At 46.1% G+C, this 25659-nt stretch overlaps 1 protein-coding gene across 1 annotated transcript in view; it reads left to right on the top strand.

Moving 5' to 3' along the window:
* Positions 1 to 25239, top strand: part of LOC149350445 (terminal nucleotidyltransferase 4B-like) — a 55791-nt gene extending 30552 nt beyond the window's left edge. Inside the window, exons 2-9 of the mRNA XM_089579478.1 lie at positions 11881 to 12004; positions 13805 to 13851; positions 15331 to 15451; positions 16210 to 16305; positions 17523 to 17874; positions 20270 to 20393; positions 21223 to 21384; positions 23138 to 25239. Of these exons, the coding sequence (XP_089435604.1) occupies positions 11881 to 12004; positions 13805 to 13851; positions 15331 to 15451; positions 16210 to 16305; positions 17523 to 17874; positions 20270 to 20393; positions 21223 to 21384; positions 23138 to 23555 (1444 nt within the window). The 3' untranslated portion in view covers positions 23556 to 25239. The remainder of the gene's footprint in view (positions 1 to 11880; positions 12005 to 13804; positions 13852 to 15330; positions 15452 to 16209; positions 16306 to 17522; positions 17875 to 20269; positions 20394 to 21222; positions 21385 to 23137) is intronic.
* The last annotated feature ends 420 nt before the right edge of the window (positions 25240 to 25659 follow it).

Below are 25659 nucleotides of genomic sequence, written 5' to 3'. Positions count from 1 at the left end.
GGTTATGCAAGAGAACATTTCATGGAAGCCTTACATTTTTCTCGTATGGATACTAATTCAGGGTCTGACGTGAAAAAGACAGGCCTTACCGATGTGTTGTGTATTTCCTGACGGCACGCTACCAAGTGCCGTAAGGCGTGTGTTCGTACTGACATTTGTGGCAGTGAAGGCCGGTTCACATGCAAGCGACTGAGCGATTGAGCGACGCGTCGCAGCGAAAATTTCCAACTTGTTGAAACCTCGCCGCTCGTCGCAGCGACGACTCAAAACAGGTTTTTCCGTCGCGGCGACAGGATTCGCTAGCATTTTCGCTGTCATGTGAAACAGGCTTTAAGCGCACAGTTCCGGAGCCGTCGGCCAAGACGCCGCTTTTTCTTCTTTCACTTTCACCTTCATCCTTTCACTCGCTGCGCACTGCGAGTGCGATCAAGCGTATGACCTAAACAAATGCAGAAAGAGCTTCGATAGATACGAGAAATGTAAACACGGAGTCGGTGCAGGTTGTGCGTGATATTACCAGCTGTGCTCTTTCGAGTCCTTCTAATGCGAGGGTGAAATGAGTGACATTTTAAATTGCGCATTATTTTTTATAAAAGTGATATGCCAACAGGTCTCATTGAGATTCGCGACGACTTTGAAAACTCGCGCGGTCTCAACAATATCGGCGGGACTGTTCGTCCACGCGCATTGGCCTATGAAGGTGGCCTCAGAGTTTGAGAGATGGCGCTCGCCTTCCACACGTTGGTCGCTGGTGCATTTATGGCGCTTTCAGCGATTGTGCGCGTTTCTAGCGCGTACAGCCGGCCAAATCTTTGGCTGGCGTGCGCGACGGCCGCTTTTTCTGCGCTCCTGCTCTTTACGACGAAGCAAACTTTCGGAAAGCTCCTTATTAAGCACGGGCTTAGTGAGCCTGTGCTTAGAGTTGATATTTTCGCAAGTTTGCTCCGTCACAAGGGGCAGGAGCACGGAAAACGCGGCCATCGCGCACGCCAGCTAAAGATTTGGCCGGCTGTACGTGCCGAGCATTGAACTGCCCTGGCTTTACGGAGGATGATGCAGGTGACTCGTGTAACAGAAAACACTTTTCTCCTGGTTGAAGGTGCGCGCAAGAAACGGAAGCTGATTTGCACTGGATCCGCGTCGAGTCTTTCTTGCAGGGTACTAGTTTATATTCAGTGCAACCTCCCCCACCACCCTCCAGTAGCTGAATCGTTCCATTGCATCTGTGCTGTTTTGTAGAATTGGCACCGATGCAAAACTCGCTGTCCGCACTGGTTGCAGAAGTTCTGTTCTCATTTCTTTATGAACGTTGATGCACGGTATCGCTGAAATTTACCAAATGTGCTGGTTTATAGGGTTGTCATGGTAATAACGGCGCTGCAAACAGAGGCAGTACCGCGGTGGTGTTTGTTGCACCACGGAACATCAGCTGGCGGCAGCCTCAAACCTTCCAAGTCTGGTAGCGTGAAGAGGAATACAGTGCTTGGAAAAGTTTCCACTTACTGTAGTGTTGCATGGCAACGTTTGGAGAAAGTGGAGGCTATGAAGAAAATAACGTAACTGTCCCGCTATGGGTGAACGTGTGAACCGCGCCGTGAGGGAAGGTAGTGAAAAGGGGCGAGAAAAGTGCGCGTCCTAGATCGCATGGCCTAGGGGTGCGTGGGCTCGCCAACCTAATTGTACTTTAGACCCACCGCGCATGTAATTGTTTCGAAACGCAGGCATGCAAGGTGCGATGTTTCCCGACGGAAGTCCGTTTATTTGGGCGTTTCTGATGGAACGACTGCAACTGAATTGTGTCCGGTGTCGTTCTTATCTCATTGCCGCAAATTATATCCAAGATTTGTAGAGTTCATTTCCGAATTCTCTGTCTTGAAAGGTTACCTCCCTGATTGCGTCCGGAAAAAGCAGGCGAAATTCTGTTATATAAGGCGCAATGTGGTTAGGGGCCGTATTTTGTAAAACTTCGTTTTCCATTTCGTTTGGTTGTTCCATCAGCTGAGAAGGGTTGTTTTGTAGGCCAGTTGGTCATACATATTTCAAGAAATGCTTCGGCGCGGCAGACAAGGACAAAACGTAGAATAACACCACAGCGCCAACTAACAACTGATTTTATTGAAACCCGCGTCAACGAATATATGCTTTGCGCTCATCAACGACAAAAGAAAAAGATAACATGCAGTGAAGACAGCATTAGGCACAAAATGATCAGCACCCATGGCACGTGTGACGCACGCGAACATCGTCATGCCCCAAGTCTAATCATTCTGATAGGAATTCTAATTCTCTCTTGAGAAGCGTCGCTGATGGATTGCTCACGCATGTGTTTGTCCCCGAACGAAGGATGACTGCTGCTTGAAAAATTTCTTTGAAGCTTGTCTTTTCTGCGGCCTAAAATAACTGTACCGCTGAAGAGCGGGAAACAGCCACATTCTTTGCAGTGCGCCGGCAGGTGCTCCCCAGTGCGGTGTTCTCTTAGTCTGTCATTTATGCACCTGCCGGTTTGTCCAACATAAAACTGACCACAGGTGAACTTAATTTTGTAGATCACGCCTACTGCACATGGGATGAAAAGATTTTGGTGTTTTTTTTTTTTTTTTTGTCGCAGACTATTCTTTGATTGCACCCTGCCAACCATCGGGCAAAGACAAGCTTCAAAGAGAAATTTTTGAAGCAGCAGTCATCCTTCGTTCGGGGACAAACACATGCGTGAGCAATCCATCAGCGACGCTTCTCAAGAGAGAATTAGAATTCCTATCAGAATGATTAGATTTGGGGCATGACGATGTTCGCGTGCGTCACACGTGCCATCGGTGCTGATCATTTTGTGCCTAATGCTGTCTTCACTGCATGTTATCTTTTTCTTTTGTCGTTGATGAGCGCAAAGCATATATTCGTTGCCGCGGGTTTCAATAAAATCAGTTGTTAGTTGGCGCTCTGGTGTTATTCTACGTTTTGTCCTTGTCTGCCGCGCCGAAGCATTTCTTGAAATTTGTTCCATCAGTCATGATAAAGGCAACATGAGGTGAGGGAAGCAAACAACCAGTCATAGGGGCCTTGCTTCATTTTTCGCTTGCTTGATTTTTTTTTTCTTTCTTGGCGCATGTCAAATGCGTCGTGCTCGCTCACGCGAGGGTGTCGGCGCCGGCACCCACAAGCAGAATGCTGTCGTGGCCGCGATGCACGCAGCCTCAATGGCACCACAGTTTCCGTTCTTTTGAAATGAAGTTCCCCCTAGTCAACTGGGAAAACTCGTTTTGATGATCATGACCGCTCGTACTAAAATAGCGGCGTGGGCCTGTTTATGCAAACGGAAGTGTAACGTCGTCCGCCGCGGCCTATGTCACCGCCAAGCCTCGGCTATGACAGACGACTAAAAGAGGGGAAAACGAAACATTACAAAATACAGTCCTAGGTTGGGTACTAGCGTTAGGTAACTGTCGGGGTATGCCGCCCAGGCCTACCCAGCGGACAGAGCCTATTTACCGAAAGGGTGCAACTACTGACCAGCGCGTTTTTTTTATTATTTAACGCGAAAGCATTGCTATTCCCATTACGAGAAAAGCCGGCGGTGTGTGTATACTCGCAGATGCTCTAAAAAAATCCCAGCGATGGCAATAGGGTGACGTCATAAAGCGGCCGTATAACGCGCACAGCAAGCCGAGCACCGCCACTTTAGACATTCCATACATGTCGTTCGACCTCCATGTGGCGCCAGTTTTCCCGACATTCGTTCCAAAATTGTGACGCAGCCATTTGTCGTACAGCGTTCGGGATAGTGTCATACGATTTCTTTGCATGCATAGCTTGCATGTGCTGGGCAAGTTGGAGGCTATAGCTTGCTATAGGGATTCGTAATGACGACATATGCACCTTCAATTGTATGCCTTCCCATCCTTCGTATCAAAATTGTGATGCAACCGTTCGTCGTACAGCGTTTCGTGTAATACTTGGCTAGGTCTTGATCTTGTCGGCAAGCGCGTTTGCGTCCCGAGAACGTTCATCCTCCATTCAAGACGCCGCACGTTTGTGGTTCTGGCCACCGCATACGTGCCGCGTTCCGAGCTCAGCCGTCCGCTTCGGCAGCGTTCGCAGGCAGCGTCCCGAGAGCGTCCGTCCTCTGAACCGGCGCACATTTCTGGCTCAGCCTCCCGCATGGGTGCAGGTTTCCGAGCACGACGCTCCGCCACGGCTGCATGCATGGCTTTTACGCAACGCGGCTTTTTTCTTTCAAATGATGGTTCGGTTTATGGTTTATTGGGGTTTAACGTCCCAAAGCGGCTTAGGCTATGAGGGACGCCGTAGCGAAGGGCTCCGGAAATTTCGGCCACCTGGGGTTCTCTAACGTGCACTGACATCGCACAGCACACGGGCCTCTAGAATTTCTCCTCCAAAGAAATTCAACCGCCGCGGTCTTTCAAATGATTCGTTAGATAAGTATCACTGCAGGGTATTCGCCTACAGCTGCTGAATAATTTCTAATTGAATTTTTAACACGATAGCGTTAAATGCCCGGTTCATCAGAAAATCCGATGTCGTCGTTGTGAGTGAAAAATCGCGGCCCTGGCTCTGGCAGGTGGTCCCCAGAGGAGGCAGTTGTGCCACCTGGGTCACGTGACCTTGCGACGTCACTACAACGTGCCCAGATAAATTCAGACAACTCAGAGAAAGCTCCGACGTAGAGCAGAACATCCAGGATATCGACGAATGGGTGGAAGTCCTCATGCGCCACGTTAAGGCCGCTACCACGACCCTACAGGAGGAAGACGCACCGACAACTGCCGACAGCAAACTCTTGCACATGTGGGAAGCTAAACGAGGCATGGAAAAGCGTCTCCGCACACAGAGATGGAACAGAAATTTGAGGCGAAGTATAGCCAGGCATAATAAGGAAATTGAGGAATACGCAATTAAACTTTCTGAGCAAAACTGGTGTAGTAGATGTGATGAAATGGAAGGCAATATGAGCCTTTCCAAGACGTGGGGTCTGCTGCGACATCTCCTTGACCCTGATAGGTCAAAAACACAATCGGGCACTAGATTGGCGAAGGCCAGGCACGCGTTCGAGGGGACGGACGCGGAGCTCGTGGCAAAATTAGTAAACACCTACATTGGCGACACAGAATCCCTCCCCCTCCCGCAGTACAAGGGCCCTCCTAACGAGACTCTCGATGCGTCCATAACAGAGGCGGAGGTTAGGGCCGAAATTTTGACTTTAAAGACGCGATCGGCCCCCGGCCCAGACGGGGTTACGAACAAGTTATTAAGGAATCTGGACGACATGTCCATAACGGCGCTCACGAAATACATGCAGGAGGTATGGAGTAGCGGCCGTCTCCCTCAGCAATGGAAAACTGCAAACGTGGTGCTAATCCCTAAGCCGGGTAAACCGCCCGGATTAGAAAATCTCAGACCAATTTCCCTAACCTCGTGCGTAGGAAAGCTTATGGAACGCGTCATCCAGGCTAGACTGACACGCTTCATGGAGCAGAACGACCTGTGGCCGCACGAGATGGTCGGGTTCCGGCCGGGCTTGTGTACGCAGGACGTGATGCTTCGCTTGCAACATGACATTATAAATTCGAGATCCAAAGACGCGAAGGTGATTTTAGGTTTAGATCTAACCAAAGCCTTCGACAATGTTAAGCATGCGGCCGTCCTTGCGGGGCTTCAGGACATAGGTGTCGGCGAAAGGACGTATAATTACATCAAGGATTTCCTGTCGCACAGGACGATAAAACTAAAATTTCAGGACTTAGAATTCCCCAAGGTTTACCTGGGAAGTAAGGGAACGCCACAGGGATCGGTGCTCTCCCCCTTCCTTTTTAACGTGGCAATGAGGGGCCTTCCCGCCGCACTCAGGAACATAGACGGCATAAAATTTAGCTTGTACGCAGATGACATCAACATATGGTTGAACAGTGGTAGTGACGGTAGCATAGAAGAGCGGCTGCAGGCAGCGGCAGACACTGTAGTGTCCTACGCGGCCGAAAGGGGCCTTGTGTGTTCGCCGCAGAAATCAGAACTTTTTGTTTACAATCCGAAAGCGCTCCGGTGCAAGCGCGACTGGAATTTTGAAATTAAGGTAGAGGGCAAAGCTGTACCGAAAGTTAATCACATCAGGATCCTCGGACTTTTTATCCAAGGGGACGGTTACAATGAAGGAACGATCAAGAAGCTCAGCAACTACGCTGCGCAAGTAACAGGGATCTTCAGGAGGGTCGCGCTGAAGGGCAGGGGCCTCAAAGAAAGCAGCCTCTTGAAACTGACGCAGGCCTATATTATTAGCCGAATATGCTATGCCACGCCATTCCTCGATATTAGGGTAAACGAGAGAGAGAAGATCGACGCAATTATTCGGCGTTGCGTCAAGAGGGCGCTGGGCCTACCTATCTCCACCTCTACAGACCGCCTGTTGGAAATGGGGGTGCATAATACGTGGATTGAACTCGCCGAGGCGGTGCGAATCGCCCAGCTCGAAAGACTGAGTACAACAAATACGGGCCGGACCATCTTAGAGTGGGTCGGCCGAAAAGTAGATAGGGGCATATGCGACAAGGTCGCCCTACCGCCACAATGTCGCGAGAATATCATCGTTCCCCCCCTCCCCCGCAACATGCACCCAGAACATCACCGGGAAAGACGGGAGAAGAGGGCGGAGGCGCTGGTTAAAAGGGCCGGAAATATCAGGGCAAATGAGGTTGCCTACGTGGACGCAGCGAGTGGCAGGTCGGGGGCGGCGGTCGCCTCAGTAGTCGACAGCCGAGGTGCACCAGTCGCTGCCGCCTCCATTAGGAGTAGAAACATAGATACGGCCGAGGAGGTCGCAATAGCGCTTGCTTGCGCCGGAACCAAGGCTAGTTTGATTCTTAGTGACAGCAAAACAGCAATCTGCAACATCGGAAAGGGCAGGGTCTCGCCAGAAACGGCTCGAATTCTGTCCGCAGCTAAAATTGATCGCAAGATCACCTTAATTTGGGTCCCAGCACACACATCCGTCCCCGGTAACGAGGCGGCCCACATGTTAGCTCGAGATCTCTACTTCCGGGTAACTGTAGAGCCGCCCGACCGCCAGGGGATGGACGAACGTTTGCAAACGTACGCGGAAATCGCCGTGCACTACAGGTTAGGCAGGCGTCTAATGCCACCACCAGATCCAAACTTAACCAATACAGAGGCCATCGCCTGGCGACGATTACAGGCCGGAAATTTCGTTAACCCTGTCTGGTTATTTCAAACCACGTTAGACGATAAAAAAGGTGACAAATGTAAGACCTGCGGAGCGAGAGGGACCCTCGATCATATAATTTGGCAATGCCCTGGATCCCCGGGTGCTGAGGACAACATTAAAAGTAGAGAAGCCTGGGAGGCCCTTCTGCGAAGCGAGGTCCCCGCCGACCAGAAACGAGCTGTCCGCCTGGCGGCTGAAGCCGCGAAGAGACAATGTATCTTCGCCAGTCTTTAGTCGCGGAGGTCCCGTCCCCCGTCCCCTAGGCCTGCGTGCCAGGGACGGGGAGTAGGGGACCTCCTAAATCGATGGAAATAAAAGTTATCAATCAATCAATCAATCAATCCCACCGGGTAGTGAGCAAACTGCCCGCCGTGGCAGGAGGCAGTTGATTGGTCGCTCGGGAAGAGCAACCTGGGCTACACCGCTGGGAGAACATGTCATCGCAAGGCAGTGGCGCATAGCTTATTAACCACTGCGCTGGGAGGGGTATAAGGATTCGCAGGGATTTATGCGTGTAGAGAATGACTTTCTGCATGTAGGAGTTAACCCATTACGCTATCGCCTCATACCTTCGGTTTCATCAACCGACCAATGGACGTGACGTGTAGTTGACCTTTAGATCACGTGAGGCACGAAAACACCTGCAATAGGAACGCTGATGCGCTATACATAAAAACCAGCCTGCTTCAAGAGCTTGAGTGACAACAAACGACGTATCAGCAGTTATATTGCCGTTTCTTCCATGCCTCACGTAACCTGAACGTGAACTCACGTCAGTCATCGTTCGCGTGATGAAACCGAAACAGCTTCAAGAAGAAATTCAATTTGTTCATTTAGCGCTCGCAGACGAATATCACGCTGCGACCCGTGTAACTGATATCTAACGCATCATTTCGAAAAAGAAAACACGGAAGCAAAAATATTCGCTCGCAACCACTCTCCCCGCGCGCCGCCACGTGACCTTCCTCTTCGGCGCCTCTCTCTCCTGCGTCCGCCTTCCCCTTCCCCTTCCGCTCCCAGTCACCGTTTGTTTTCACTCCCCACCCGAGAGAGGGAAAAAAATCGGGGCGCATGTGGATGGGACACCTCCTAAAGCTACACACCTCCGTGGACGTCACCGTGGACGACTGCGCGAAATGAGGGAAAAACTTGAGGAGCGGCCGCCGAAAGTTGGCGCCCCTGCCGCGCGGGGGGCGCTGGAGTCAGGGGCGTCGTCAGAGTGAGCAGGTCCGGCAGCGTTGTGCGCGGCAAAAAAAAAAAAAAAAAAAAAGAAACATCGTTCGCGCTTGTTTTTCCCTCCGGATTTTAGTAAATTATCTTGCTGTCATTTCTGCTTCCACAGTATGAGACAATTGAGTTTAGCTTTACCACCTTCACCTGTCTTGTGAATTTGGAGTACATTAAAGCACGCATGTCGAGCCACAGTGGATAAGAGCAAAGCGGCTGTATCTTTCTGTCAAGAGCTTGGATTTAAAGGCCATATGCTGTAAACAAAGCATGTTGATTTGCACTGGTACTTGGTGGAAAATTTTAAAATGTGCAAAAAGTGTTCCATGCTTTTTTATTTTTTGCTCACCAGTTAGAGAATTGCATGCCCAGACTGCACTGGCTTGTGCACGTTCATACCGCAGAATATTGGTGGATATTTACGTGCTGAAGCCGAGAAGGTATAGTAAAATCGTAGTGGAGGGCTACAGATTAATTTTGGCTGTATGGGGTTCTTTTGCATACTCTGCAATCATGCAAATGAACGCTTTCTTTGGTTGTTGTAACTTTTTCCAGTCTATCTGTAGACCTCTAATAGCGCTTGCTGCCTTTTGCAGCATTTGTCTCTAGTTAATTCTTTCCTCTTAACTGCTTTCTCTTGTTGTTTTGGTTTTGTCTTCTTTGTTTCCTATTCTAGCGTGATGAATGAGCAGGGGTTTGACGACCTGTTGAACGCTGTGGGTGCTTTAGATGCTGCATCATGGCTTGATGCGAGGAGTGCTTCCTTACAAGCATGTAGAGGGTGCAGTTGGACCCGCTGGGGTGGCTCAGTGGTTAGTGCATTCGGCTGCTGAGTGCGAGGACGGGGGATCAAATCCCAGCTGCGTTTCAGTGGAGACAGAATGCAAAGAACGCCAGTGTTTTGTGCAGTGTCAGTGCACATTAAAAGATTACCAGGTGGTATAAATGTATCTGAAGCTCCGCTACCCCATTAAGGTGCCTCTTTCTGTCCCTTTTTTCATTCTCCCTTTCATCCCTTCTCTCAAGGCGCTGCTGAGGTGTCTAGAGACTGAGGCAGTTACTGTGCCTTTCCTCAAAATAGGTTTTGGTGCAGTTGGTTTCAGCATGCATCCCTCGAGGATATGCAGGTTGCTGTTGCGTCTACTGTTCATGCTTCATTGAGAATTGATTGGTGGATACCTCTGGTAGCAGTGGGTGAGGAGGAAAATTCCTGGTTCCTTTCAGTGTCTTGCACTGAATGCTGTACTATAAGCTCTGCTCACACTGTATGCTCCCCATTCTTGTTCGCACTGCCAGAACATGTACTCCGGCGCTATGTGAACTTTGTCCTCGAATTTAATCAGCGTATCGCAACTGAAGTGTGTTGCTAAATTTAGATAGTCGATACTTAGTCTTTTCCAAACACCAAATCCAGCCCTGGGCAATTGTGTGGGTTTGGTTTTGTGTCAGCGTTATACATGTGCAGTTCATGCCTACTACCACCGTGACAGCGTCTTCTGTGGCATTCGGCTGCTGAGCACGAGGACATGGGTTGAAATTCCGGCCTTCTGTCTTATGCAGCATTCGAAGCTTATCATAAGAACACTGAGGAAATCTCTACCGCAACGGCCGCATTTTTATGAAAGCAAAATGTGAAAGGTGCCTTGTACTGTGCGATGCCAGTGCACTATTAAGGAACCTCAAGTGAGCGAAATTATTAGCATCCTCCGCTATGGCACGTCACTCTTACTGTTTTCAGTCGCGACTTTATCCGTTTTCCTACGATGCAGTTGTGTCCAGCAAGAACGAGACCAATACTGCAGTTTTCTCTCCCCATCACAAATAACAAGCGCTTCTGCCTTCCGAAGTTCCATGTGCTATCATGTGAGCACATGCACCCGCTGGGTTTCCTCGCAATTTAACAGCTGTCTCCATAAATGCAAAGGGAGTCGTGAAAGTCGAAGTGTAGGTGCGAGGCGACGGCCCATTTGGCCACCGAGTACGGTTCATATGATCATAGTGAGTGAAAAAAATGTACAATGCCCATTCCACATCCTGTCTTCTGTGTGTCGTCGTTTAGTGCAATTCGTCGTGGCTTTACAAGACAAACCAACTAGCCAGACATCTATTTCTAGCGCCCTCTCCCAGCATAAGCTGCTGGATTAGGTGACTTGTCGGAGTTGCTTTGTTGCTGGTGTGAGTCTGCTGTCCAAAGAGGGGTGCAAGTCTATAGGAAGTTGGTGTAATGTGTGGGCTGTTAGTAGTTCTAAAGAAGCAATGTAAACAAAGTTTACACTGGGCTGCGTGTTACTCGAAACTGTGATGCTGCACGCTTGTGCAACCATGCAAGAATGTGCACATGCGGACTTCCATGGTGTTTGAATTCGATCCGTTTATAATGGTGGACGATGTGGTGCTGCTTGAGCGGCGAGATCACTCTGTGCTGCAGGATTCATGCACACCACTTTGTTGAAGTTGATTGCGCACGCAATTCGGTCACCGTTCACTAACTGCACGTCATAGATGTTCATCTATCTCTTCAAAGGAAACTCCATCGTCAGTGGGTGCTTGTGCAACCGCTGGAGCAGCGAGATTCACATGGGCAAGCTGGGTGGTGGGATTTGGAATGACATTGCTGGCTGGCTGAACCCCTGCCCCGCCCTACAGCCAATGAAGTTGACTGTCATGACGTCGCATTTGATCAATTTCATGGGGGTACCTGCCAGCCACCTGCAATGTGAAGCTAGGGGATTAACCATTGGCCTGCTGAGGGCTTACTTTGAGGGGCATCTGCTGCTGCCTTCTTGACTTGTATCCTGCTGTAGGGGTCTGGTTATGGAAGACTATTGTGGCAGGAAAAGGAAGAAACTGGAGCCTTTTCCAGGAGCAAAGAAGACATAGGCCTGACTTGTGTGTACCTTTTCTCGACATAATATTCTTCCTAAGTATGCAGCAGCAAGCCCGGCTACAAGTCCTTCTAAAATGCTTTCAGTGTTAGTATAATGCTGGCTGGTCATTTCATTTATATGTATTGAAGAAAGAATAAAGGGGTAACGGGAGAAAAACAAATCCAGGGGCAGGGCTGAGTTCAAGCTGGGGTTTCTGTAACTTCTTTTTTGTTATTTTCGTCTACGGGTACCAGCTGTGATGGCTCAGCGGCTGTGGTGGTTGGCTACTCTAAGCTTGCGAGTTTAGTCCCAGACACAGCAGCTGCATTTCAGTGGAGGGGAAATGGTAATTTGTTGGTGTGTCTAGATTTCGGTGAAAATTGAATGAGGTGGGCGAAATTGATTGAGCCCACCACTGCAGTGGGTCCAAGTGTTTCTTTGGCATGGTAGAATCTGCCATGCTTTCAGTTTTCATCCAGGTCTGATGTTTTGATGTCTGCTGTGCTTACAGTTGTGGCACTTTGTCATTGTTGCTTTGTTTTTTTTTCATCGCAGGCTTCATGATGAGATCGAAGAGTTCTACAGATACATGCAGCCAACTCCAGCTGAGCATCAGATGCGGTTGGGGGTCATCCAGAGGATAAAAGATGTCATCCTTGGTCTTTGGCCACAAGCGGAGGTGCTTTTGCAGTCTCATGTTTTTGTTTTAAATATGGGGTGTGTTCAGCTGTTTTGATTTTCTGAAAAGCAAAGCAGCTGTGGCTGTTGTAAATTGAATCCTTGCAATGATAGTTTGGTGAGGTGAGCAGTTAGTGCCAGGGTAATGTTTGCGAACATGTTGCTAATGAGGGGAAACATATAAACTGTATTGACCATTTTCACATACTCCATTGCAGTAAATGTTTCTGTCAGGCTTGTGCCTTGAGGTGTTCGCTTACTGTGCTGCATGTACACTTGGTCATTTGATGTTTATGATATCAAGCTATGGGCAAAGCAGTGTTGCTGTGTTGATACCATTTCATGCGTCATGGGTGTTTCACCCTCTATTTGATGCTGAGCTATTTGTTACCCTTTGTTGTGTAAGTGGGGCATTGAGTGTCAAAGAAGGGCATTTCGTAAGAGCTGCTCATTGTGACCATATCACAAGCTGGTCACATAAAAATGTGCTCAAGTCATTTACTAGCAACTTAATCAGGGGTCATAGTGAACATTTTTTTCAAGGCTGCATATTTTTGCACATCAATATATGAAGAGAAATGCAATGTGGTGTATTGCTACCATTGTAGCTTAGCTATGAGAGCACAGTAAATGAAACGCAGAGGTTGCAGGTTCGGCCTCTTAATGCAGCTTATTTTCACTATGAGGCAGACCACAGTGGTGGCCTAGAGGTTTGAGCATCTGCCTCGCATATGGAAGGTGCAGGGTTCGAAGTCCAGTACTGCCAGGTACCCACCGGTGATACAATGGATGGAAGCTTTCTCCTGGCCTGGTGCCCAATTTCTTTAGGGTTAAATGCTTGGAAAATTGGACTTGACCCCAGCCTGAGTAGATGAAAGCACCTTGTGCCATGGTATTCTTTGGCCACAGAAAATTCACCTTCATCTGTTTACTGAGGCCTTAGTTACAGTTAGTTACTGGCGTTTAGATTTGTTAGTACCGTACTTTCAGGTCTGTAGTTGCACCTTTACATAGACTGGCCTTTTGTCTCCTCGGTACAAGTTGTACAAGTACAGGTGTGATGAAACTGTGTTCATAAATCTGAATATGTATTGCCATTACCAGTACATTAAATATCTATGAGCGATTGCCATATTTCTTCACTCCTTTTGCCACGGAACAATTGTTAGTCTTAACCTGTGTTGAGTGCCACCATGTTGTGTTGCAGAAATCTCACTTCATCCACAAAAAAACTCACAGCATCCATAAAAAAACACTACTTCAGGAAGTGTTGAATCATAAAAATCACTAATGTTGCGGCAAATGTTGTAGTGGCTACATTGACAAATTTCTGCTTTTCCTTCAGTCATTTGTATTGGCTACCAAAAAAAATAACAGTTGCCCCTTCTTGCCTTTGACCTGATGTGACAAGCTTAATGCATAACACAAAATTCTTTGTGAAGCATATGGCAAAAGCGCAGCATTACCTAAAGTTTTCTCACAATTTATGTAGATCCTTCAAGAAAATGCACTGATGATTTGCACTGGCAGCAGTTTAAAAAAAATGCACCAGAATTTATGGTAATTGAAAAATGCCATTTCAGCTAATGATTGACTGCATTGAAATTATGGTCCTGGCTTGCAGTGCTTGTTCCAAATATAGCCGACGAAATAGGAGTTTTCTCTGTGGCCATAGTTTTTGTTATACAGGGAATAAAAATGTCAAATGGTTGTATTTGCAAGTTTGCATGGTGATATTGTTTACTGAAAGTTGTGGGAATAATTTGTATTCCTTTTTTTCCTTGGTGGGAAATACTTCCAGGTGGAGATTTTTGGAAGCTTCCGGACTGGCCTTTATCTTCCTACCAGGTGAGTGAAGCATGAGCATGGCATTCCTTTTCTATGTAGCTTTGCATTTTGTATTGAATCACTGTTGTTTTCACTGTATTTAGGTAATTAGGCATTGGGTTATGGGCCGCGGCGGTCTAATTTCGATGGAGGCAAAATTCTAAAGGCCAGTGTACTGTGCGATGTCAGTGGATGTTGAAGAACCCCAGGTGGTTGAAATTTCTGGAGCCCTTCACTATGGCATCCCTCATAGCCAGTGTTGCTTTGGGACATTAAACCAAACCAAACCAAACCAAACCAAACCAAACCAAACCAAACCGTTGGGTAATGACAGCCTTATCAATGCTTATCATGAAGTTTTATCAGTACAGGTGGCTGGTGATGATTTTGCAGTACATTGAGAAGCATACCATTTATTCACTCATATCAATAGAGATGGCCCTTTGCTCCTCATGAGGCATGTTGGAGCATCTAAACCAGAAGAGGCAAGTTTGCCCATGTGCCTTTCTCCTGCATTTACTTTAGTGCAGGAACCCAGAGGTGCAGGTATGAGCAGTTGTAACTCCTGGCTTGAACTGAGGAACAAAATTGGTGTTTACTTCTGTATTGAACTTTGAAAAGATGCTAGGAGCATCATGCATTCTAAGGAAGACTGCTTCAAAGATGTAAAAGGGGTGCGTGTCGGATATGCTTCAGGAGACGTCATTGACTGCATGCTAATTGTTTCTTTTTATACTGCTTTTACTTGTGTATGCATATGAGTTGTAGCTGTTCTTAGGGATGCCACATTGCATTGGTCATTGTAAAAGGTAGCAAATAAATTATTTGGCTCCAGCCTTGGGGACAGTAGCACCCATTTTTATGTTCTGCCTCACATAGTGCTGTATGTCGCTGTCCTAGTGACTGCACCAAGAGCAGTGATCAAAGAATTGCTGCTGAGGTGAAATTTCAGTGTAAAAACACTGTCTATGAGAGCATGGAGTCTTGTGTTCTTGCTATTCACTGTTTCGGAAGGCATTGCTCCAGGAAACCCTTGTGTCAGCATTTGTTTTTGTTTACTCTTAGCACTTAAATTCAGTCTGTACTAGGGCCTAGCCACGTGTAGTAGTGGCTACAAAATAATTACCAAGCTCGTCTGGTGTACGTTGCAAGAAACTTGTTCGTACATATTTCATTGTTGATCTTTCTGCCAAAGGACTGACTGTGCAGATTGCTGCTAAATGTCTTTCATTTGGCTAGCTGTTTTTTGATGGTTTTTTTTTTTTTTGTAAATGGCTTCAATGTAACTCTGCCATTCTCTGAATGCAATTAGTGACATCATCTTTTACTTTATTCTGAAGAGCTTGTGGGCAAACGCTGGGAGTAAACTGTTTTCATAGCGCCTTGCAGAAGTTTCTGGAAAAACTCTTTAAAGCAGTGTGGGCAAACAGTAAATGTTCATCCGATTCTCCTCTTTTTTACTATGTGCTCTGACATGCTGCAATATGTATTTCCCTGTAGCGACATTGATGTCGTCGTCCTCGGCAAGTGGGAAACATTGCCTATGTGGACACTAGAGAAGGCCTTGCTAAGTCATGGAATAGCCGAGCCACAGTCCATCAAGGTCCTTGACAAGGCCTCTGTAAGTTGTTTTCCATACCCGGCTGGTGTAAACACATGCTCATTGGATAGCCGCTAGTGGTTACTTCTGTGCAGATGACTTTTGCAGCAGCTCAGTGGTAAGGTGGCATACTGCTGCTGAGCATGGTGTTGCATATCAGATTGAAGTGAGGTGGCCACAGTTCACTGGAGACTACGTGCAGAGATGCTGATTTAGATTTCAGTGCACGTTAAAGAACTCGGGGTATATGAAGAACTGCAGTCTTTGGCCAAGCTGCCCTTGCACCATTTAAAAATAAGATAATCAGTCAGCTGACGGGTGGCAGGGGACACTGTTCAGGAAAGTGAACGTGTGACGAGTTGACACTCTGTGGTAGTGGTAACAGCAGCAGTACGTAGTAATGCTAAAGGTGAGCCAGAGCTTTATCTTCAGTACAAATGCTGTTACTTTTTAAACTTAGTATGTTTTGGGACAACTTGAATGCAGTTTAGCTTGATTTTTTTTTTGGATATGGCCACATAATCACACCCTGTGAAAAACAGTAGGCAGGTTTTTTCACCCCAAATTTTATGGCAGTCGTGACAGTTTTTGGGGAAACTAAGATTCTGCAAGTTTATTTATGACAGCTGAATAAAATCAATATTATTTCTTTCTATAGTGATTTTCATAGTTAACCGGAAGAGAATTCTATCCTTGCTTTCTGACACCAGCACATACTGCTTAGCCTTAATTGTTGAAAATAGTGCAGAAGTTTGAACTCTGTTCTTCAAATATTTCAGGTTCCGATTGTGAAGCTGACCGATGCAAAAACAACGGTCAAGGTCGACATCAGCTTCAACATGAACAATGGAGTCAAAAGTGCCTGCCTCATTCAGGTAATCCTATTGCAGTTGCAGATGACTGTAGCCCAGTTTTTCTGAACAAATCTCTTCACCAATGGGCACAGTTTATAAACTTAGTTTGGAGAGTTGTGGCAAGCTGCACTAACCAAGACTGAGGCTCCTAACTTTCTGCGGGCGGAAAATGTCAAGTTCCGTGAATTGCAAAACAAAGAATCAATGAAATTCTATGGGAGACATCAAATAATGCTTCAGAATACTCGCGTTATATCCTGAACAGAGGTATGAATATAGTGAGAGTTGTTTTTTGTTGTTGTAATTGCTGTTGTTTTTTTTTTTTTTTTTTTCACTTTTCGAGGTAGCTAAAGTGACCTTCGCCATCAGGCTTGAGAACTGCTAGAAGCGTGCACCATACAAGTGGAAAGGAAATGGTGGCTATGGTATGGAGAGAAAGCAATGTTTGTCATCGGGAAAGAGAAGGCACTGAAAGAGTTGAGTGGAGTAGGGAAAGGAAAGGAGGACAAGTGAGCATAGGACTGGTCAGCTCTAAACACCAAGTAGTGGCGGCACAGTGGGGACGGGGCTGCGTGCAAGTATCGGAGGCACGGCTGTGCTCGGTTGTCTAACACTTGTGAAGCGGTGTTTCTTAAATTACATTGACGTATATGCTGCGTCCATATTTTAGCATGCAGTCTGCATTTCTTGTGGCAGCCCTCAGCTATGGTAGGCCTGAACAGTTTGATATTGCATTACAATTCTTATACTATTTCTTTTAAAGTTCTCCTGAACTCTCAGACTCCTCTCACATTATATTTGTGCAGTTAAGGTAAAATAATCATTGTTCCATCATACTGTCGTCCTTACTGATGTCTATAACAGTAGTGTCAAAAATGAGAATGTAGCTGCCAAAACGCAATTCCACTGAAAATGCTTAAACCCACAATTTTGTGCGGAATTGTGGAATCTCTGGAAGCTAGGGGCCTTAGCCAAGATTTATGAAGCTACCCTCGGCCTTTGGTGGACATCAGAGTTTTTCCAGTCACTTTAATTACTTCGCCTACTAATACAATGTGGTACATTTGGCATAGGGGTCTCTGATGGTGTCACAACCAAGTCTTTTGATAACCTCTGTTTTGTTGATGTAGTGCTTGGAGAGGGAGAGACGCAAAAGTGTACTAGTTGAGTGGTGTTGTTGCTGTTTGCCATTTGCTTCTCATATGCGAGTTGCAGTAATATTTTTTCCTCCTCTGCAGTCATTCAAGGAGAAGTTCCCTGCGCTTCCCAAGCTGGTGCTAGTGCTGAAGCAGTTTCTTCTGCAGCGGGACTTGAACGAAGTGTTCACTGGTGGCATCAGCTCCTACTCCTTGATATTGATGACTGTGAGCTTTCTGCAGCTGCACCCGCGGGGCGGGGATGCTCCATCTCCAAACCTTGGCACATTGTTGCTCGAATTTTTTGACCTCTACGGCAAGCACTTCAACTATTTTGTGACAGGAATTCGTATCAAAGATGGTGGTGCTTATATACGAAAAGAAGAGATGCTACGTGATGCAGGGGACTCCTACCGTCCATCTATTCTTTGCATCGAGGATCCTCTCACTCCAGGTGAGCTTGCACATTCTTAATTGTGCACACAATACACACATCTGACTTCAGAGAGAGTTCAATTCACATGGCCTGTGCAGGTTTCTATGTTGAGACATCACAAATGCCACAGCTGGTCACCTCATGTACTATTATTGTCCTAGAGAGGAGTGTGGAGTGGAGTGATTTATATTTGGCTTTAACTAGTCATGTCTGGGTTTGTGTAGTGTTCATATCGATTTACGCACCTTGCGCTGTAGTTTCAAGCGGGCTTGTTTGTGGAACTATACTACGGGTTTCATTTTCTGATCATTGTATGGTGGTTGCTCGGCTTGGAGGCAAGGACAGTTCACAATTTAGGCCGTAGTGGTTGCTTTGAAAGTTAAACTTGTCGCTTGTGAATGACCAAGAGTTTATTATTCATGTGCGATCGCAGCTGCGAAACTGTTTTTCTGGCAGCCTACCCTTGTTTGCCGCATGGGAAATGTTCAAGCATGAAGTACGTGCGATAGCTCTTGAATGACATATTATTCGCTATTTAATGAAAGCATGTTTCTAGTCCACTCATTTTCTCAGTTAGCGTAGGCATTGAAAATGTCAACCTTTGAAGTGGCTATGGACATGCATTAAGTTCATCTGGACTGATGCTCTTTCAAAGATAATATAATATGCTGTTTGCATCTAAAAAGGTGCCTTTTTGGGTAAGAAAATGGCTGAAACCTCAGGTGTGCATATCGTCGAGCGTTATGTTTTAATCCGTTGGGGGGGTATAAAGAAAGTTAATAGTGTTAAGCAGAAGTTGTTAGTCAAAAGTTCGTGTGGATATAACTTCAGAATTGGTTGATCTCTAAAGCTATTTGCTAGGGTCATTCTCCTGCTAGAATTATTTTAATGTAGTTGAATGTGTCATTTCAAGCCATTCAGTACAGGCCCGTTGCTGCATGTTTGGACCAGTCCAGCTGTTGCTCCCATATTACCCCTTGTAGTACAAACTGGGCTGTAACATCACAACTGTGGCAGCATTCCTGCGTGGCAAGTCTTGAGTGTCCCCTCGTGCTATACTGCTTTAGCCAGTGCCAGCATTTTGACAGCCTGTGTTTTGTGCGCACTGTATGGCGACAGCACGCCTTCAAAAGCTGGATTTTTTTTTTCCCAAGTTTAGATTTTTTTTTTCTGACGTGCTTTGTATTCCTTGCGCACCGAAGCATTTTTGAAGGCTTCTTTGAGCGTGCAGAATGTGAGAAGTTGGAATGACTTCTGTGAGAACATAAAAACCAATAAAAAAAATTCTAAGCACTTTGGTTTCATACTTTTTTCAGTGCTTCATATTTGAGGAAAAATAAAGCTAATTCATTTCAAGTCATCATATATTAAAGCACAATGTCTTATATTCGCCTTCAAAAAATTCGAAGTCGTGCTTGAAAATTTTGTTCTAGAAATTTTTTTTCACAGGCTAGCTAGGTTTTGCTTTTAGTGCAAACTTAAGGTGGCAGCCGCGGCAGGAAGAAATGTTTTCCGAAAACCAGTTGGGAGAGTGTTCACCACAGTAACACTACGCACCATAATTTTTTTTTCTTGGAACCTAAGATCGAATGGCAATGTCTGGGTATTTGGCATGCATTGACCCGACTTTGTAGCGAGCAAGGATGAGTGAAGGTGCAAAAGAAACTATGCCATGAGGGATGGCGCGCGGGCAGCGCTGCACAAGATGCGGTTGAATGGGTTGAGTCCAAGGCTTTTGTTTTTGTCACAAGCTTTATTCTCCCCTCAGGCTTGAGAGACTCATCGTAGGTGCCAATAGACTAGAAATGTGTAGGATTAAAGTGACTACCATGAAAACGGTGCAGAAGCGCACACACGTGCCGAAACTTGGCCCACTCCCTCTTTGCTGCTGCCTTCCTTCCACTGACAGCTGCTCGGGCAGGCGGAGAACCATCGCAGGGTGCTTGGGACCTTCTGAGCATACAGAATGACTACGAGAGTCGCAAAACCTTGCATACTCCAGAGGAGTATGTTTTACTTGCAGAAAATAAGAAAAATGCTGCAGACAATGATCCGCAGTTTTTCTCGCATGCTGTATTTGGCTACTGCATTTCCCAGTTAACTTTTTTTTTTAGAAACCGAACAGCGGGGTCCTATTGTATTTTGCTCCCTGCTCCCTTCATGGTAGTGTCCTTGTCTTGGGGTTTGTCTTCTAGCCCTTGTGCAACAAGGCTCTCAAGACACTTGGTTATAGGCGATCCTATTAACAGCAGCCGTTCATTTTTGTGCTGTGTTGTGAGCGTCTGTTTGTAATAACAAGTGCACATGGTGTTGTTCAGCTTCTAGACAAATGTAGTCTGCTTGAAACAAAATCTCAATCTCTCACCTTGGTATTGACTTTTCTTGTTATTGGCCTTTACCCCCCCCCCCCCAGGTAATGATATTGGACGTAGCTCGTATGGAGCATTGACAGTGAAAAAAGCATTTGAGTATGCTTTCATGGTACTCAATCAAGCAGTGCACTCCTTTCATCCTGCCATGAGTGACCCAAAACAAAGGTAGGGATCCATTTTGAAGCTTCATATCTTAGTCGCTTTGGAAGGTAGTTCGAGAAGTTGTAGGCTGGGGAAATAAATTGTCAATGTCTGATAAAAAGCAGTTTGCACTTAGTTGTGAAACTGAGTTATGCACGTAATTTTAAGGTTATCTTTTTACTCTTAATTGCTAGAAAAGTTAGGCTCCCTATACCATGTTTTCTCAAAGTTTGCAGTTAACTGGTGTTCAGGGCACTGTGCATAAAATATTCCCCTGGAAGAAAGCGAAGTAATAGCTGCATTTCGAGCAGTAGAGGTGATAGTGTTTTCCGTACATCCTTGATCTTTCTTTTTACCTCATTACGTGCAAACTCCTACAGGTTTTTGGTAGGGGCCGCGTGAGCCCGTGTCCAAGCCTGTGCCTTACGTCACAGTGGTGGTCCTTTACATTATATTTTGCATTTTTGCTTCATGGCAAGTCTTCAGTATAGGCAATAACAGTTTCATCTACTGTTTGTCTGCCAGCACTGCCAGCTTCTGTGAAGTTTCTTGCAAGAGCAGCAGTGTGCTACAATGTTGCTGTTGCTGCCAGCCGTACGATGCAAGCACCGGCATCAAGTGATGCAACCACCACTACCAGAGTGTTCACTGCTTCGGTTTGAAAATTTGGGCTTGCTAGAAGATATTGAGTAGAATTATTTGGTCAAGGTGACCATGTTCCTGAGGCCTACATGTTGTTTTAGATGATCTGAAAGGTTGTTTAGGAGCCCTCTAAAGATCCTTTAAAGGCAAGAGTGATTTCATATTTATTACTCGCTCTTAGCATTAATGAACCTGTCGTCACTGTTTGCAGCATACTCGGGAGGATCATTCGAGTGACTGATGAGGTCATCCAATACCGCCAGTGGATTCAAGAAAAGTTCCCTGTAGACAACAATGAGGAGCTTTCTACGCTTCCACCTCCTGATTCTGAATGCACAAAGCAGGAAGCCAGCAATAGGTCCCATGGAAAGAGGTGAGTCTGTTGATGCAAGTCAGTCAACGTCGTTTTGCTGAAAAGCTGCCTGCACTTTTGTAAAGTACAGGTCTGTAATGATATGCGAAGGTAGTATGTGTTCTGATGGAAATTGATAAGTTTCTGTAGTTGTGTACCAGTGCCGGTAGTGGCAGAGCTTAAGAGCAGTGTTGGGTTTGTAAACTTGTGAAGTCCGAAAAGTGGAAGTGATGGGAACTTTGTCCTGCTGCTGTGGCATTGCTTGTTGAAGTCAACTGCGCTAGAGCGTTTTGGCGGTCTAGTTGGCTAAGCGTCCTGTATTGAACAGTGCGAGCACAGACAAGCTGTTTCCTCGTGTCTTGTGCTTGTCTGTGCTCGCACTGTTCGGTACAGGTTGTTGAAGTCAGCTGGGTCATTTCAGGCTGTTTATTAAGCAAGATCTTTTATTGGTGGTTCTCGCATTTTACAGAGGGTGTCTCAACTGAACCAATATTAACTATTATGCTGGCTCTCAGATTTCACTTGTTCTGTTTTGTTCGTAGCGACTGCCTCTGTTTAACAACTTTTTTTTGTCAGTAGATGGAGACAGGGAAGAAGAAACTAGCATTTGCTGACATATATGATGCAAACAGGAGCAGAGAACTGTGGTCATGCGCTTTCCATTTCCTTTTATTCACAGCACACCCTCAGCACCTATCAAGTATTATTGCAAGGGGCACACTGCTTTACAAAAAAAAAGCAAAAGAACAGTATTGTGGCTTTTGTGGTGATTCACAGTAAAATGGGTGCCATTGTCAATAAAGGCTCTTGTGTAGCAGACAGATAAGAATGCTGGGACATTCACTGTGGTCTTGTGTCACACTCTGAAAAAGTTTTGATGTCATGGTTCTTGAAGATCAGAAATAGTTACTGATCTTGAGTCATCTGTTCAGGATGCAGTGGGACAAAGGCGCTATTGTGGAGCCAAAATACTGGAAAAGCGTTTTTTTTCCAGTAGCTGATCCTGTTGAGAGCAGTGTAACTTTTCCTTAGCCCTTGACGCAGAATAAGAAGCAGAATGTTTGCAAGTTGCTAAGCCTGTGCACTAGGTTTCTTTTCTTTAACTTTTTATGGAGGCCTTTTCACCTTGCTGACCCTTGATCAGCTGACCTTGGTGGTGTTCAAGGTGATCGCATTGTACTCATAAAAGCAAAAGCATCGCCCAGTGTAACGCAAATTAAGATTTTGATTCTCGGACAGAAATCAGTCTCTAAGCTCAGTGCTGCAAGCAACACAGTCCACATTCAGGCTGTCAGTGAATTTCATCCTGTTTCATCTCTATGAAAGCCTTGCAAGTAGCAGAGCAGCTAAGGTATATTTTTCAACAGAACTTTGGCGACATTCAGTTGTGCTTGCCAGTCGTACATGCAGCTGAGACGACACAGTTCCATTGAAGCAGACACCTCTTCCAAGTGGTTCATGGTGCAGCTAAAGTGTGCTGTCCGTTTTTTTTTTAAATTGATTTGTTGCGACGCAGTACAAAAAAATGGTTGTCCTTTGACATTCATGAGCCTGAGCTGGGATAAGCATAACATGGTAACAATTGGCTGTGCAGATTTCCAGTGTTGTCGCCCATCGTGCATTTCGCAGCATTTTAAATCCCCTGTTTATAGTTAGCAGTTGTGTTGATTATAGAAAGTGACTACCCATCAGCCGTTCTGGCCTGGCCTGGTCTTGTGACACTCGTTCCGTGTACCTTACTTTGGTCATGAGGGAGAGATGTCATTTGGCACAGGACAACCAACGAGGCCGATGGCAGCAGCTCGACACCACCAAGTGGGCCTTCATTTGGGGGCAGTCCACAGCACACCTCTGCAACGGGCAGTGATGGCGTGAGTGGGGTCCGGAGTCAGGGGGCGTGCACCAACGGCGTGGCTGCTGTGTGGGCCCAGGACTCTGAGGGCACCTGTGAAGCCAGCGAGCAGCTGGCTGACGGTTGCCAGCTCACCAACAGTCGAACCTTCTTTCCCAAGCAGCGCAAGTTCTCGACGGGCACTCCCGAGGCAGCAGCCGAGCATAGCAGCTGTCGGGGCTTCTCAAGCAGCAGTGCTAGGCGGCGGCAGCGCAACTTGAGCCGGCCCACCCGTGAGACGGTGCTGGTGACACAGGGCCTTGTGCACCGGGACGTGTACACAGTGGCCTCCTTCAGGTAGTGCCAGGGACTGCCTAGACTGTGTGGCTGAGGCAGCCACCACTCGCTGGGACCTTGTGCCGTGTGTGCACCATTGGTTTCACCTGTGCCCGTTTGTCGCCCCTTTTTTTTCTTTGCTATGGACTTTCATTTTTACAAGTTGAGTGAAGTTATTTATTAATTTTTTTAAGGAGCGAGTGAGTTTGTCTTGTATGTATGCAAAAAAAAATTGAAAAAAAAAAGTAAAAATTTGAAAGTTGAGATGTAAAATTGCACCAAAAAAAAATATATGCATTTATGCAAGTTCAGGCCAGTGATGGTCTGCTATTCTTAGTTTGGCTAAGTAAGCATCTGTGCTAAATTGTGTTTTTTTTTTCTTTTGTCTGTACATGTCCTTAATCATTCATTCGTAATGAATGGGTGGTCAATTATACAGATGTTTTCAATTAATTGTATTTATTCCTATTATTTGTGGATGTAAGCACTGTTTGTCTGTATATAGTGATGATGCTATACACATCTACAAATATATTGCCATGTATATTTTTAGTTTCATGAAAACTGTGTTCGTGAATGTGTAAATACTGTGTGTAATATGTTCTGCACTGATGCAGATGGTCTACACATTTTTAACATACCTTTCTGTGCTGTTGGATTGAAACCTTTGAAACGAAAGCACATCACTCATTGATTTGAGGGATTTTGTTTGGATCATTTCTCGCACTAGGACTGCAGGATTTTTTTTTAAGTGCTGGAGCACCTGCCTGCAGTAGAAGTAATGAATGTTCAGTGATGACGGGAACATTTTGTTCCTGAATTACAGCTTTTTTGTGGGGTCTTTTATTGGGTCAGTGAAGTGCTGTGACATTAAGGTGTTTTTGTACCCTTGAGAGCCTTGTTAGACACTTTTCTTTTTAATGTCACTGATTTAGTGTTGTGTTTAATGGCTCTCTACAAGTTTGTTGTGAAGTGCTCAAAACCTGGTGCTTCATGAAGGCCTTGCACAATGTGTCTCCAAGAAGAGGACGCTGTTCTTCTTTCCTTTTTAATGACCATGTTTCATCATGAGTTGTTGAGTGGACTCTCATTCGATGTTGTGCGTTTTGTGTGAGAAGTGTGCCATTTCTGGGCAGGGCCACATTGTGCTCTCTCGGCTGTGGGGACATTTCTCCAGTGCAAGTGGATGGTGGCAGTTGTTAAAAGGAGCTAGTCCATGTTTTGTGGTGTGCCAATAGGATACTGCCTACCAGGCTGCTCATGTGCAGTGTGTTTGTGTTTGCCTCACAATTGTCTGTGGTGGCACGTTTTCTTTCACCAGGCAATTCACATTCTGATTGCGGCTCTGGTGTCCAGAGGGGCACTGCTGCTTGTGCTCTTGGTGTGAAAGTAATGATGCCCATCTGTGGGCTCCTGGGTGTAGTCGTCTGCATTCAAGATCAAGAAAACTGCACAGAGACCAGCTTTAGTGGCTTTGCAAGACCTTCTGATGTGTATGTAAAAGTGCATCTTGTGGTTTCCATTAATGTCAAGTCATCCTAGTCACACAAATGAGTTTACAGTACACGTTGCCACTGTGTAAAAAAAAAGGTCAGTTGTGTTACTTAAAACTCCCAGCAAAGGCATTCATAACTATGCACTGTAACTACATTTTGCTGGGAGGTCTCATCAACAAATATTTCAAAAGAATAAACAAAACATCATCATGATAGATGTCTCATGTGTTCATTTTATTCCAATTCCACAGTGTCTAATTGCACACAGTTGTGCCACTGCTTCCACTCTTTTTCAAGCTAGAGATGCATTTGTTCCACTTTCCCCAAAGGCTGCGACTGGCTTGCAGTTTTAGCCTATATACCTTTCCAACCTGATTGCCGCCATATTGCTCTCTGGACTATACCTGGCGTGACCAGCCGTTCCTGGGCATCGCCTTATTGTTAACTAACCTGCTGCGTGCCCCTTGCCTAGGTGTGGTGGATTGATTGCGCCAGGTACAAAACTCAGTCCAGCCAGCCATATGGCAGCAATCTGCTTGGAAATGCCTATAGACCTTTCCGTGACCAAGACAGCTGGCTTTCGGAGCATGTGGGGGAGCATTGTATGTGAACTCCTTGTTCTATAAGCAGGTG

This window comes from Amblyomma mixtum, chromosome 3 (genome assembly GCF_055824585.1).
Source record: "Amblyomma mixtum isolate Tamu chromosome 3, ASM5582458v1, whole genome shotgun sequence".
In the NCBI taxonomy this organism is placed as follows: domain Eukaryota; kingdom Metazoa; phylum Arthropoda; class Arachnida; order Ixodida; family Ixodidae; genus Amblyomma; species Amblyomma mixtum.
This window is presented reverse-complemented; position numbering and strand designations above follow the sequence as displayed.